The 13,381-nt window shown below is 48.5% G+C and overlaps 1 protein-coding gene across 2 annotated transcripts in view; it reads right to left on the bottom strand.

Moving 5' to 3' along the window:
* Window positions 1–12,319, bottom strand: part of KIF26B (kinesin family member 26B) — a 425,993-nt gene extending 413,674 nt beyond the window's left edge. Inside the window, exons 1-2 of one of the 2 annotated variants that reach the window (XM_037013695.2) lie at window positions 11,432–12,319; window positions 10,300–10,701 (exon numbers count right to left, since the gene is read on the bottom strand). In XM_037013695.2, coding sequence (XP_036869590.2) covers window positions 10,300–10,701; window positions 11,432–11,494 — 465 coding nt within the window. In that variant the 5' untranslated portion in view covers window positions 11,495–12,319. The remainder of the gene's footprint in view (window positions 1–10,299; window positions 10,702–11,431) is intronic. The other variant, XM_037013694.2, reaches the window with a different exon arrangement.
* Between the last annotated feature and the right edge of the window lie 1,062 nt (window positions 12,320–13,381).

Here is a 13,381-nt window from a genome sequence, read left to right as displayed (position 1 = left end):
GAATATCTGGGGCTGTAGACAACCTCCAAGACCTGTTGACCACCCACCCTTCACTTAATGTCTCTCTCGCCCCCTCTAGTTCTTCCTCCTTCTCCCCCTCTAGCTGTTTCTCATCTTTCTGTCCTCCCATCCATCCCTCAGCCCCCGCAGCACACTGCTTGGTGGGCAGAGAGTAAGTGAGGGGCCGATGCACAGCTGCGGGACCTCAGGGAAGATGCACAAGCTGCCATGCTCCAGGACCAAGCTGTCCCTCCACAGAAAGACACACAACGGAACCAGGCAGCTGGTTAATTTTCTTCAAAAATGGAGGATGCCAACTGTTTGCCTGAATTCAACTGCTGATTTTCAGTATAACCATTTGGTTAGGGAGCCCAACAACTTCCGGTTGCTGTTGGCTTCTAATTGGTCAGTAAGCGAGTTGCTGCATGAAGCCACCAGGTAGATGGAGCAGGGAGTGGGACATGGTGGTTACAATGCTAAAGAAAGTAGCCACTATAAATACAACAATAGTGTTTTATGGGGAAGCAAAGCTGCTCATCACTGCTAGTGAAAAGATGGAATTACCCCACAGAAAAATCTCAAGCTCTGTAAATTCCTGTTATCTTAGAAGATATCCTGAATTAGCAATGACAAATGTCAGACATCACTCACAGTAGGATCAGCACAGTGTAACTGCAAACGAAACTGCATTGAAAGACAGGTAAGCCCAGCGGCTGGTGCTACTTGGATCTGTACACGGCATGCAGTCACAGTGGGGGGCTGCCCTCCCTGCCCAGCAGAGCCGAGGTGCCAAGTCAGGTGTGCGGTCCCTGGAGGGCCTCTGACAGGGGCAGGCTTAATGACAAAAAATCTCAATCCAGATTCATGTACCACAACTAAAAGGGTACCTATTTTCATCAACTGAGCGCTCCTACATTTTCTGTGGAGCCTACAAATGAATAAAGGAGTGCTTCATTCTCTTGGAGGTAGAGAAACGGGACTGAAGATGAGCTGAAGGGGTCCATTTTCTCCCACAGCTGCTTTTCCATTTTGGTGTCAGACTACTGGCAAAAGGCAAGAGAGATAGAGGGAGAGAGGAGAGGGGTCGTTCACAAAACTCAACTTCCTGTGGAAATTCACTGAAATAAAACCAGACAGTGGTGGTTGACAATCATTGCCCAAATTTATGGGATTCCCCACAACCCCGGTGGAAGCCTGCAGGGAAAATGGAAGTTCCATGGCCAGGATCCTCACCTGATACCCAGTTACATGTCTGAGGAGGTAAAACTTAGCCCACCGTGCAAGCACATGCTTGTCTACCAGTTGGCAATAAGCCATTGCTGCCGCTATTGCTATAAGATGAGTTCTGCCCTGTGCTAAGGGCAGAGGGAAGCAGGAGAGCAGATGCTAGAGAAGAGAGCAGGAGAGAGGAGAGCAGAGCCTGGCACAGAGGCTGAGCGGGGGGCAGAGACGGAGGCGGACGGGATTCTAGCGCTCCACCTACCACCATGAGAATAAAGCTTAGAATGGGCCCCTTTTAAGCCACAACACTGCACTGTCATCATTATTCGGTCTCACTAAATCCATAGTGAACTTGTCTGGGGCTGAAACCCTCAGGCAAGACAGGATCCCATCATGGCCCCATTATGTAGATAAGAATATCCAAGTTCAGAAAGGCTAAGTAACTATGTAGTGGTGTAGCCTGGTTTTGCTCTCAATTTGTGGATCCCACATCTTCATTTTTAAGGTCACAAGAACCTCTCATACCTTTCAGCACCCCAACAAATCAAAACTACCTCAGCCGCCTCACCTCTGCCCTGCCCCTCAGGACACCAGAAACCCTCCTAATAACAGCCCCAGCAGCCCCCCTGAGCATGGAAACTCTGTCCTCACATCCTTGCAGGCACCTGACCTTGTAACACCCTCCCTCTGAGGCTTGCTGCTGCCTCAGATCCCATTGTTTTCTCCAGTCTTCCTCCCCCTTTCCTGACCTCATCTTGATTTACTTGCCAGCCCCTCAGGCTCCCTACCCCTCGGAGTAGTGGCCCCATGGCATAATCTCCCGACATTCTCCATGGGGCTCACCCTGCCCTGATTCCACCTCCTTCTTCGGGCTGATGTCTTCTAGAGCCACGTCTCCAGCTCTGAATCCACTCCAGAGCCCCAGCTGGATTCTGGGGCAAACATCCTTTCTCAAGTTCTGCAGACCCAATCCCACGGCATTATCCACAACCATCCTGGAAAACCAGACCACAAGATACAAAACCTGCCTCGGTCTGTGATGTCTGTGTCCGTGATGTAAGCTGCAGCAGTACAAACACTTACCCCAGCCAGAAATCTGGGAGAAGGCCCCCTCTTCTCCTGCCGTCCTGCCCCAAGCCTCAGTTGCCCCAGCAGGGGTGGTCTATGCACAAGATCTGTCAGGTCCAAGCCTCCTCTCACTGCACACCACCACACCTGAGTCCAGGTGTGCATCAGCTGTCACTGGAGCCACTGCGTGTGCCTCTTACCTGGACCCCAAGGCACCACACTTCTGTCCACCTTCTCTCTCACCAGAACAGCAATCTTCCTTAAATGAACACCTGGTCACTTCATTCCCTTCAGAAAGCCCTTCTGTAGCTGTTCATAGCCCACAGGATAATATCCTTCAGAAAGCCCTTCTGTAGCTGTTCATAGCCCACAGGATAATATTCAGACTCTAGCCTGTAAGGCCCTTCCTCCTGTCCCTGCCACCTTCCCAGCCTGTCACTCCCTCATGCACACGCAGTGTCATGGTCACCACAAACCACTGCAGTTCCCCAAAGTACACTGAACGTGCACAGCCTCTCTGTGCCTTCTGCCCACCATGCCCACTCCCTGGACTATCCAAGGTCCTCGTGTTTATGTGCTGACCTCCAGCCCACCTTCCAGAGCCTCACCCCTCTGCCCCCTGGCAGCCTGCACAGCCCATGGCCCAGCACTTAACACACTGCCCTCCAACTCTTCACTTCCCTGTCCCTCTGATACTAAATAGACTAGGAGTTACTCCAGGGCAGGACTTTCAGTGTTTCCTACCTTGGTTATAATGGACTTGGCCTTGTACTGTAGCTGGAACATGAGCAGGAATCAAAAATGCTTTATTGGCATATGACTGTGAAGGCAAAAACAATTAATAAAAAACAGCAAGCTAAACCCAGCAACACATTTAAAAAAACACTGTGATCAAGTGGGGTTATTTTGGGAAGAGAAAGATGATGCACTATTAGGAAAGATAACAACTTACAACACTAATAGACCTAAGGAGGAAAATCATATGACCATCTCCCTAAGTACTGAAAAGACATTTGGCAAAATACAACACCCATTCTTGATTAAAAACCCTAAATAAAAAACTTCCTTAAGTTTTAAAAAAGATATATAGACTTCAGTCCAAAAGCCAAATCCTACTTAACGGGACTTGTATACCCCTACTATACACATGCCCACTTTATCACCACAACTTACACTGTATTGGAAGCATTAATTAATGTAACAAAAAAGAGAAAACCATTAGATGAATAAAAATACCAAAAGAAAAGAGCAATGATATCTCTATTGTAGATAATAAATTCTTTTGAAAATGCAAGAGAACCAATTTTAAAAACTAATCAATACATTAATAGAGTTTAATAAGGTAATAGGATACAAAATTAATATATAAACCAATATCCTTCTTATATACAATTACCGAATTGGAAGAGAAAATGGAAGTGAAGAGCTCATTTACAATCACAACAAAAGCTATAATACCTAAGAGTAAATTTCACTTAATATGTGTGAAGCCATATGAGAAAATCCTTTAGAATTGCTGAAAATTACATTTGTTCAAAGGAAAAGACTTCCCATGTTCTTAGGGAAGGTTCAACATCACAAAGACACCAAATATCCCCCAAGTTAACATATGAATTTAGCATGGTCCCAATTAAAAACTTTTTTTCTAGAGTTAGGCAAGTTGATTCTAAAGTTCATATGGGAAAAGAGGAAGAAAAACCAGGAAAACTTCTAGAAAGAAAAGGCATTTCCTTTGGAAAATGTTTGGGAGAGAGAGGGCTAGCCCTACCACATAGGCAACATGTGACCAAGATTCTATAACTAAAATAGTGTGGAACTGGTACATGAAGATAGAAATAAATAGAAGATAACAGAAGGCCCAGAAACAGACCCCATACAACTGAATATGGGGTTTATGGTAATGATGGCATCGCTAATCAGTGGGGGAAAGATGAATTTTTTTGTTCTTTCTCTAATAAAGGGTTTGGGAACAACTGGATGGACATTTAGAAGAAAAGATACAATTGATCTTCATTATACACCAAAATAATCTCCCAATAGATTAGAGATCTAAATATTAGAAGGGAAGCTATCTATATTTATTTTATTTATTGAAACACATCTATATTTATATAGATAGATAGATACTCAAAGAAGACATAAGTGAATTCCTTTAAAACCCTGAAGGGGTGGATAGATGCCTTTGTAACGAATGAGTCAAAATCTAGTTTTCTTAGGTGGGTTCTGGATCATCTGAAAGGCAATAAATGGCAAGCAAGATAATGGATACAAACTGATTTACTATTTTGACAAATATTTCAAAAGCAGTCTAGAAATACAGGTGTATTCCCAGTCCTTTTGCACCTATGTGAATGTACTTTAAGATATCTCTGATTGGCTCATATAAGTATGAAAGATCAACGGGAGCCCATTCTAAACAGTGCTTTTTTGGCACAGTAAGACCTTATAGGAAGTTTCAAAAAAAAAAAATGTAGAGCAAAGATGCTGTGATCAGCCTGTGAGTCAAGATAGTGGTAAAAAGAAGATCAGTGTTTTATTCCTGAAAAGAGACTATGACCTGTCACAGACACCAGCCAATTTGCAATCCTTGCCAGGAAGGAACCAAGTCGCGATCTAGCAGCCTGGCAGACACGCACTGAAGCGTCCTGCTGTAGAACTCCCTCCCAGAAGGTCACACAAGCCCCTCCAGCAGGGTTTTCAGAAAAGGCTGACAACACAGTCTCAACTGAGTGACCATAAATTCGAGGAAGTTCCTTTTTCCCCTCCATTACATTCCAGCCAAGAAAATTACTCAGCTCAGAATCTTGACAACCACACGTATTTTTCCTGCCCCACCTCCCACCCCATCCTGAAAGCGCAGTTACCATCTGTGGGTCCAGGAAAAATAATCACAGCATTCTCTCCCGAGCAGGGGCCCCCCCACTCAGCCAATGATACTAACAGTGATCCTCACTGGCTTTTGAGGGAAGAGTACCCTTAGATTTCTCTGGTCTTGGCTTTTACTCATGTTTCCTTTTGTGACCTGAACCATATCACCTGGAATTCCAGGGTAAAGAAGAGAAATCAGATCTGTCTTCATTTTGCTGTATGAGACTGTAGGCATGTATGTATGTGCATATGTATGTGTGTGTGTATCTTAGTACAGTGCCTGGCACATACTAAGGATGGTAACTGCTTTCCATGTACAATCATCATTATTAGCAATGCCATTACTGTTATGAATGCCATTACTGTTACAACTGTGATGTAACACCAAAGAGCAACTGATATTGCCTAAATTTTATTGACTTAATCCTTCCAAATGCTGACAAATTACTAGCCTCAGCCATTTAAAAATCACATTTCTAATGCAATAAACCTGTCTGCAATAAATGTGGAAAAAATTACTACAGGCCAGAGATTTTTACAAAGTGAATTAAGTCACTATATAAATGTACCATGTTGGTTCACAATTAAAAGTCTGGTAGAATGAAATGTCATTATTCCATAGCTTGCTAAGCTTTAAAGAGATTACTATTCACATGTCTTTACTGGGAATGTTTTTATAATCCCTAAAGTGCTTCCAAAATTTTTAAATGATAAATGCTGCAGGATATTTTCATTACTGATATTCTCTATTAACTGATCCTTTATCTAAAATCTGTCTGAAATGGAAAAGATTCAAATGAAGCTTTCTGAAAACATGTGTTCTTAGAAGATTTCAGATAGAATTTTCTCATAAGTAGTAAGTATTTAAAATGCAGTATCTATTTTACCTGTTTATAAAGTATTTTACAATGGCTTCCAAGGGACCTTTTAAATAGAGTTATTTTGGAGCTGTGAAAATACAGAAAAACATGTATATGTGTGTGTGTGTGTGTGTGTGTGTACATATATCTATATCCATATATATATCCCCAAGTCTAGACTTACTTGGGCTCTGGCTATTTAGAGTCTACTTTTGGTGTTTTTAAACCCCTATGACACATTCCTTTCTTTCATCTCTGTGATTCCTGGCCACCCTTCTCAATATGTCTGGTTAATCTCCCTGATATTTCTGGGGCCATAAGTAGACCCAGAGTATGTGACTGAGAGAAAAATCAGATAGGAATGTAGTTCTGGACCTTTTTTTACATAAAAGAAGATTTCCTTTTATTGATATGGAAATGAACAGATGTCTGATAACCTTTTGCCAACCTCGGCCATTTCTGCTTACTCCAGGGAATTCCTTTGGGCTGAGGTTTCATAGGGCTGATACTGTCAATTCAAAAGTTCTGTCACAGACACCAGAGTGACGTAGGATAGTCCAAAAATGGGAGATTCATTCCTTGGTCCCTGTTTCTGGCTTGGCTCCTCGACTGTGTGTAAAACAGGAAAGATGCTCTTGCCAGTGATATGAAATAGTTTTATATTTACACATTGTAACTACAACCGGTAAAAGCTAAAAACTTAAAATTCCAGCACTTTACGAATCCCCATTCTTTTTTTTTATCTGACCATTTCCACTTACCAACCCTAGAAAAGAAATGATATAAACCCAGTAACTGCTTTTTTACTGACTGAGGTAATCAAAGTCTACACGAATGTTTTACAGTCTGCCACCAGGCACAGATCTTCACTCACCTAGGTAAGTTGCTATTTGAAAGGACAAATCCAGAGTATCAAGAGTTATGTGAGCTCACAGGTGTCACTTCTACATTCAAGAGTCTTTTTTATTCCTAAATTGACCTCGACTCTCTACCTCTTTCCAGAAACCTCAAACTCAATGCATGAATAACCAAACCATTATCAGCCTACCCTCTAAGCTCCACCCAAATATGTACCCCATCCTGTTTCCTGTCTCAGGTAACACTGTTCCCACCAACCCAGTTACCTAAGCTAGAAACCTGCAAGTCATGTCGCCTTCTGCCATGAAACCTCCTTCTTCAGCAGCCACATGACTACTGAACATGTGGCCAGAACAGGGCAGTCAGTCCTCAGGCCACCAGGGCCACTGTCTACCTCCAGGGACCAGCAGATACCCCTGTATGGGCTCACCAGAACCATCTCCCCTTCTTAACCAACTGTCCCAGAGACAAGACTGGGGGGAGATTCAATAGCGCTTGCTACCTACCAAGTGAACACAGTGTGTGAACACATATGGCAGTATGAGATTTGGGAAATCATTGAAAGTGGATAATGCTTTATAAGAAAAATCCTAAATTCTGTAAAATATAAATCTAACAGAATCTTGTTTAATTAATAGTCAACCCTCACATCCTTCTTTAAAGAATAGAAGCACTTTCAAACCTTATCTAAAACAATTTTTATGACTTCTCACAGTTTGAATAGTTTTTTTTCTTAATTTATTAATGGAAAGTTAAAAATATGTATGAAAACTCATTTACTCAATGTTACAAAATAAATCAATGGTAGAGAAAGAACAAAACAAATCCATCCTAAAACTGTAAAATTCCTGGATGGGCCATTCTGCCTTTGACTTTTAAACGCCTACTTAGGAGACTTTTAATACGACTTAGTATAATTTAATACTCTGGTATTTAAGAAAATATTCCCCAAATACAGTTAAGCACCTTAAGTGAATTATAAAGATGATTTTTGCTAATTATCCCTTGAAAACATGTCTTTATCTTCCAGACACTTACTCTCCAGGGCATACTACATGTTGGGAGTCACAATGACATCTCTTGTTCAAGGAAACTAAACTCCTTCTGTGCCTGAGGGCTGCAGAGGTCTATAGTTTGCTCATAAATCTGGCCCTGGGAAAGAGAAAGGTCTTGTCTCAGGGTTATACAGACCTCCATCTGTGATACTCAGGAGGACACAGCATTTGTTTGGTTTAGAAGTACAAGGGAAATGTACCTAACCTAAGGGTACCAGTGTTTAAAATTTTTTTTAAAAAAACAACTAAAATTATGATTCCCAGAGACATGCAGGTCTGTAGTTAAAATTGAGGCCCCCATACCTCTTACTAACAATGAGGTCATCCAAATTACCCCAGTTTCTGGCTAAGTCCTGTGCAAAACCCTATACCAAATGTGGTGTTTCACTGTGCTATACTACATATAAAACTCCAGGCAACTGTGGCACTGTGCGACAGCATGTGTACATTAAAGTGATCCTGTGCAGCTGGCTGCTCTTCCCTAGACATGTCTGGGTCACTGAGAGTCAGTGGGGAGCACTGAGGATCAGTAGACCCAAGATGCTTCTGCAGCCATCACTCTGACAATATGATGAGCTTCCCAGAATCACTTTTCTCTCATCACATAAATAAAACTGGCAAATATAGTGAGCTGCCTCCCATGGCATTACAAATGAATTTTCCAGGCTGCTTCAACTAAAATTCTACTTTGTCACCTCACTACCACCAAACATGATGGATACATTTAAGTTTCAACATTACTTTTTTTTCTTCCCACAGATTTCCTCCCCATCCTCCATTTTTATGAAAAGAGTATATTTTGACTTACCTTTGCATACAAGGAGCACTCAACAACTAAAGAACATTCTAGAATAATTTGGTAGGCTGCAACTTATTAAGATTGCCAAATAGCAGATGTTATCTGTAAGAACTAAGGTTCTCCAAAACGTATCAGATGGTCTAATCTAGTTTCACAATCTCAGAGTGCCCACACTCCTTTGCAGCACACTACTGGTGGAATGCATTCTAATTGTACGTTTTGTGGTTCCCGCATGTATCCTCCATTAGAATACAAGCTGCACGTGGACAAACACTGCATGTACCTGTTATTTCATTGTTGTGCCTAATAAAGTGCCTGGAATACAGTTGGAAATCAAAGAATATTGATAATGATCAAAAGAGAAAATAATTGTGAGTGAACAAAATCATGTTCAATCGGAGGATACAGCTTCCAAGAGTGAAATGAGCTCTTAAATTCCCCGAGATCTATTCTTGGGGCATCCTGGCAGATTTATCATCAAATTACACAAATGGCATACTGACAACAATCCCCAAGTTCATTATTCTTAAGATAAATTCAGGATTCATAAAACCAATTCCCTTGGTAGCAATTTTCCACATTAAAAATTTTACATCTTCCGTGGGTATTTTATTTAACCTTAGCATCTGAAAATATGAATGGGCATGTATTCAGATAAACAGATGCAGTTTTCCTAAACTTCACTCCGCAAAATCACAGTATTTCAAAAGTCATATAAATATAAATCAGAAAATGCCATTGGACAGTGTCAGAAATCTCCGCAACAGTTCACTCTGTGTCCTTGATATTTCTCTCTAACCACTGATAAAAGCTCTTTGAAGTGGAAGAGTAAATATTATGGTTTGATAGTACTTGGGCCCAACCGCCCAAAGGCGATTGCATTGTGCTCTGCTCTGAGGGCACCCAGAGCGCGCACGGGGTTGCCATGGAGGACCCGGTGTGCTCGCGGCTGCGGCGGCCAGGTGGCAGCCAGCTCCAGGAGCCTTCTACCCTTCATTTCAGAGACGCACAGAACATCACGGGGAATGTTGATGTTCGAATGCGTGTTCCTGTTTTGTCATCCTGGGAAGGAAGGACCCCACATAGATCATGGGAAACGCCAGCTCCCAAATGTCAGCTTGCTTTACTGCTCCCACCAACACGTTCGTAAGGATCGCGGGTGGGGAGAAAAACCCAAGGGGGGTACCAGCAGTCCCCACGCAGGGAAGAAAGAAAAACAACATCTTAGAAGTTGGGTCGGCGTGACCCCCGCCTGCCACACCGCAGAGGAAGCGTGGGAAGAGGGTCCTCGAGAGGGGGTTGGGGGCGACAACGCGCAAGTGCAACGGCGGGTCCCGGCGGGCGCGGGGAGCAGGGAGAGGAAACCGAGGAGTGGAGGGCAGCAGGCCACTTAGCCTGGGGCACCCCTTAGCGGGCCGAGGCCTGAGGCTGCGGGCCCACATCCCGGCTCGGCGCCCAGGGCGTGTGGAGCAGCGCCAGCGCCGCGGGACCCCTGGGCCGCGCCCTGCGGAGCTGCCCCGGCCCCGGCTGCAGTTGCGCCGCCCGCCCGGCCTGCCCGCGCGGCGCTCACCTTGCCCGGGAAGGGCCCGGGGAGGAGCAGCTTCAGAGCCTGCCTCTTCAGCTCCCCCAGGCGGGCGTTGCAGTTCTCGCACCAGACGCCGCGGTCCGAGCCGGGGGAGGAGCCGCCGCCGCTACCCGAACCCGGGGAGCCCGTGCCGAAGCCCGGCGAGCCGCCCAGAGAGCCGGGCGAGCTTGTGCCGATGCCCGGGGAGGCGGGGCCTGGGGAGCCCGTGAAGGAGCTCGGGGACGAGGTTCCTGAGCCGGGGGACGGGGTCCCGGACGAGCCGAGCGCCGAGCCTGCGCCCTCGGGGGTGGGCCGGCTCCCGGCGCGCGACTCCTCGTACGCCTTCCGGTACCAGCTCTCTGGAGAGAAGGGCGCCGCGGGCTTGGTGGGCGAGCAGACGTCATTCACCTGTGGGGGGCGACACGAGGGTGTTAGGAGCTCCTGGAGCCGGGCTCGGCTGGGGCGCCCTCCCGCCTGCCCGGGAATCACGCTCCCGAGGGCCCGGCCGAGCGCCCACCCTTGCGCATTCGGAGCGGCTCCGAGCCCTGCGGCCAAATCGGCCTCCACACATCCCGCTAATTGTCCTTAAGTGAGTCCCCGCGGTCCGGTGGGCGGACTCCGCTCTGGAGAAGAGGGCTCTCTTCGGGGTTTTAAATGGTTTCTGCAGGGGGATCCCCTAGATTCAGCGCCCAGGTTCAATATCTTGGAAGACGCTGCTGGCGGGGGATGGAGGGGCAGACTTCTAGATCTTCATCCATTCCGGGTACAACCCTCGGAATCCTAAAGGTAAATGAAAGGCTCTCCCGGCTCCAGGGAAATGACTCCGGGAGACGCCAGAGAATTCATGGAAAACTGTCCCATTAGGCTTAACTCAGCCTAGAAGTGTACGGATGCTGCAAAAGTTAGGGGTGCGGGGAAGGAAGGGAAGAAACGAGAGGACTGGAAAAATTTCGAGGCCAGGCGGGCGCGCGGGCGTCCCCGGGGCAGACCCGCCTGGGCGCATGCACACCCGCCAGCAGCGGAGGCGACCTTGCATCTGGCGGACAGAGGAGCCGCCCCGCCGGCCGCTGGCTACCCGGGGAGGGGACCCGGCAGGGACGGTCTGGCGACGCGTCTCCGCATACCCTACACAACTTACCCCGTATTTCTTGCCCCTGGTGGAGACCGCAAGCCTCTCTTTATTCCCAGCTACCGAATTCATGGTGGCTTTTCCAGAGGAGAGTGTCTAGATGTTCCACCAAGGCTCCATCCAAAAGGTCTTCCAACCCAGAAGGGCCCCCAGTCGTAGGGAGCTGCCTCTTAGCTCTCCAGTCAAGGTTTCTTAATTTGGGGCGAGTGGGGATAAAAGCAAATGGATCCCAGACGTACTACTAATTTACAGGAAGGGTTGGTTTTTCTTCTGTTCAGATAATGCTTTTCCTCATCGTCTTCTGCCTCCTCCGGTCACACGTTCTCTTTTCACGGGCACATCCAGACAATTGGCATTTTCCTCAACCCAATAAGTCGTTTTCGTCTACGAGGGACCAGAGGCAAACAGTCCGGCACACGGTAGTGGCGGGGACGGTGGGCGAGCCCTCCCCTCGCCTCGCCCCGCCCGGGAACCGGCGGTGAGAACCGGTCTCCGTCGCGGAGCTTGGAAACTGACTTCAAAGAAATTCTCCCAAAAAATATAAAGATACAGACTCGGGGAGGAGCCTCAGCGTGTCGCGGAGCCAATATCCGCCAGCCCGTGGTGCCTGACAGTTGCGCGAGGGCAGAGGGACGGCCGCTGGGCCCGGGGCCGGGCGCGGTCAGCGCGCTCGTGTGCGCCCGGGCGCAGCGCGGAGCCTCGGGAGCGGCCGCCCAGCCGCCCGGGAGCCCGTCGCCTGGCTGCCGCCGCCGCGCCGGCCGGGATCCATTTTCTGCAGCGCGCTCCTGCCCGACACCGCGCGGCGAGGGCCGGGGGGCGGGGGCAGGCGAGCGCGCTCCGGGCGGGGAAGTTACTGTGAGGGGCCAGTGTCCCGGGCTCTAATGAAGCACCGCGGCGCCAGCCGCAGCTGCAGGGCAGCGCCGAGCGGGGGGCTGGACAGAAACACGCGGGCCTCCCCGCCCCCAAGTGCTTTCTCTTCCTGGCCACGCTTGCAGTTCTGCCTTTGAAACGCCGTGTAACCGGGATTGAGTCACAAACAGGTCCACAAACATGCCGGGTCCTCCCCCCGCCCTTTGTTCTCCTAGACCTGCCCTGCAAACCTCTTTGGAATTGCCCTACCGACCCCTGCCTGGCCAGGGGGCCGCCCTCCCAACCACCGCCGGAGTGCAGGGGCTTTCGCCCCCGGCCGCCCGCGCCCCAGGTACCCAGCAGCGCAGGGCGAGACAGGTGAGCCCGGAAGCCAGAGGGCTGCCGCCGGGCAGGGGAAACTGAGAGCTGCGACGCACAGCACGCGCGGTCCTGAGAAAGGGGCGTGTGCGGACCCCCACGCGGGGCTGGGTCGGTCGCCTTAGACACTCCTGCCTCCTTTCTTTCTTGCTCCTGGGGCCAGAGGGATTCCGGAACACCCAGGGCTCGCCCCCTCTCCGATCCACCCCCCACCCCTGCCCGGGTGAAGCGCCTGGGAGCGCGGGAAGCGGGTATCTGCCAGGCTCCACACGTGGCTGCTCCGGGGTGTCATTTTTCATTTCCCGGGAGGACATTTCTTCTGGTAAGCAGGCAGGTCTGTTTTGTTGAGACCTTTAATTAACACCCCGCGAGACGCCTCTTGAAGGACCAGCCCAGCGCAGGGGTCACGTGAGGTGCAATGGCATCTCTGCGCCCGGGAGACACCGGGCTGCGCGTGGGCGAGGGCGCGGAGGGCGCGCCGGGATTTCCAATCGCCAGCTTCCTTCTGAGCTGCGGAGGAGCCAAGCAGACCGTGTTTTGGGGTGCTGGAGCCCCGGGCAACGCCCCCCTGCCGCGGGAACGATTCCTTCTGGGCTTCCCTGGCGCTGCCATCTACCCGCCCCTCTCCCGCCGCAGCCCTGACGTGGGAATATTTCACTGCTACCAAAGCGAGGTGAGAAGGTCGACATGAAGATGTCGAGAACAGTGTGGAAGTTTCCATTACGTCCCTAC

This window comes from Manis javanica, chromosome 11 (genome assembly GCF_040802235.1).
Source record: "Manis javanica isolate MJ-LG chromosome 11, MJ_LKY, whole genome shotgun sequence".
Lineage (NCBI taxonomy): Eukaryota > Metazoa > Chordata > Mammalia > Pholidota > Manidae > Manis > Manis javanica.
This window is presented reverse-complemented; position numbering and strand designations above follow the sequence as displayed.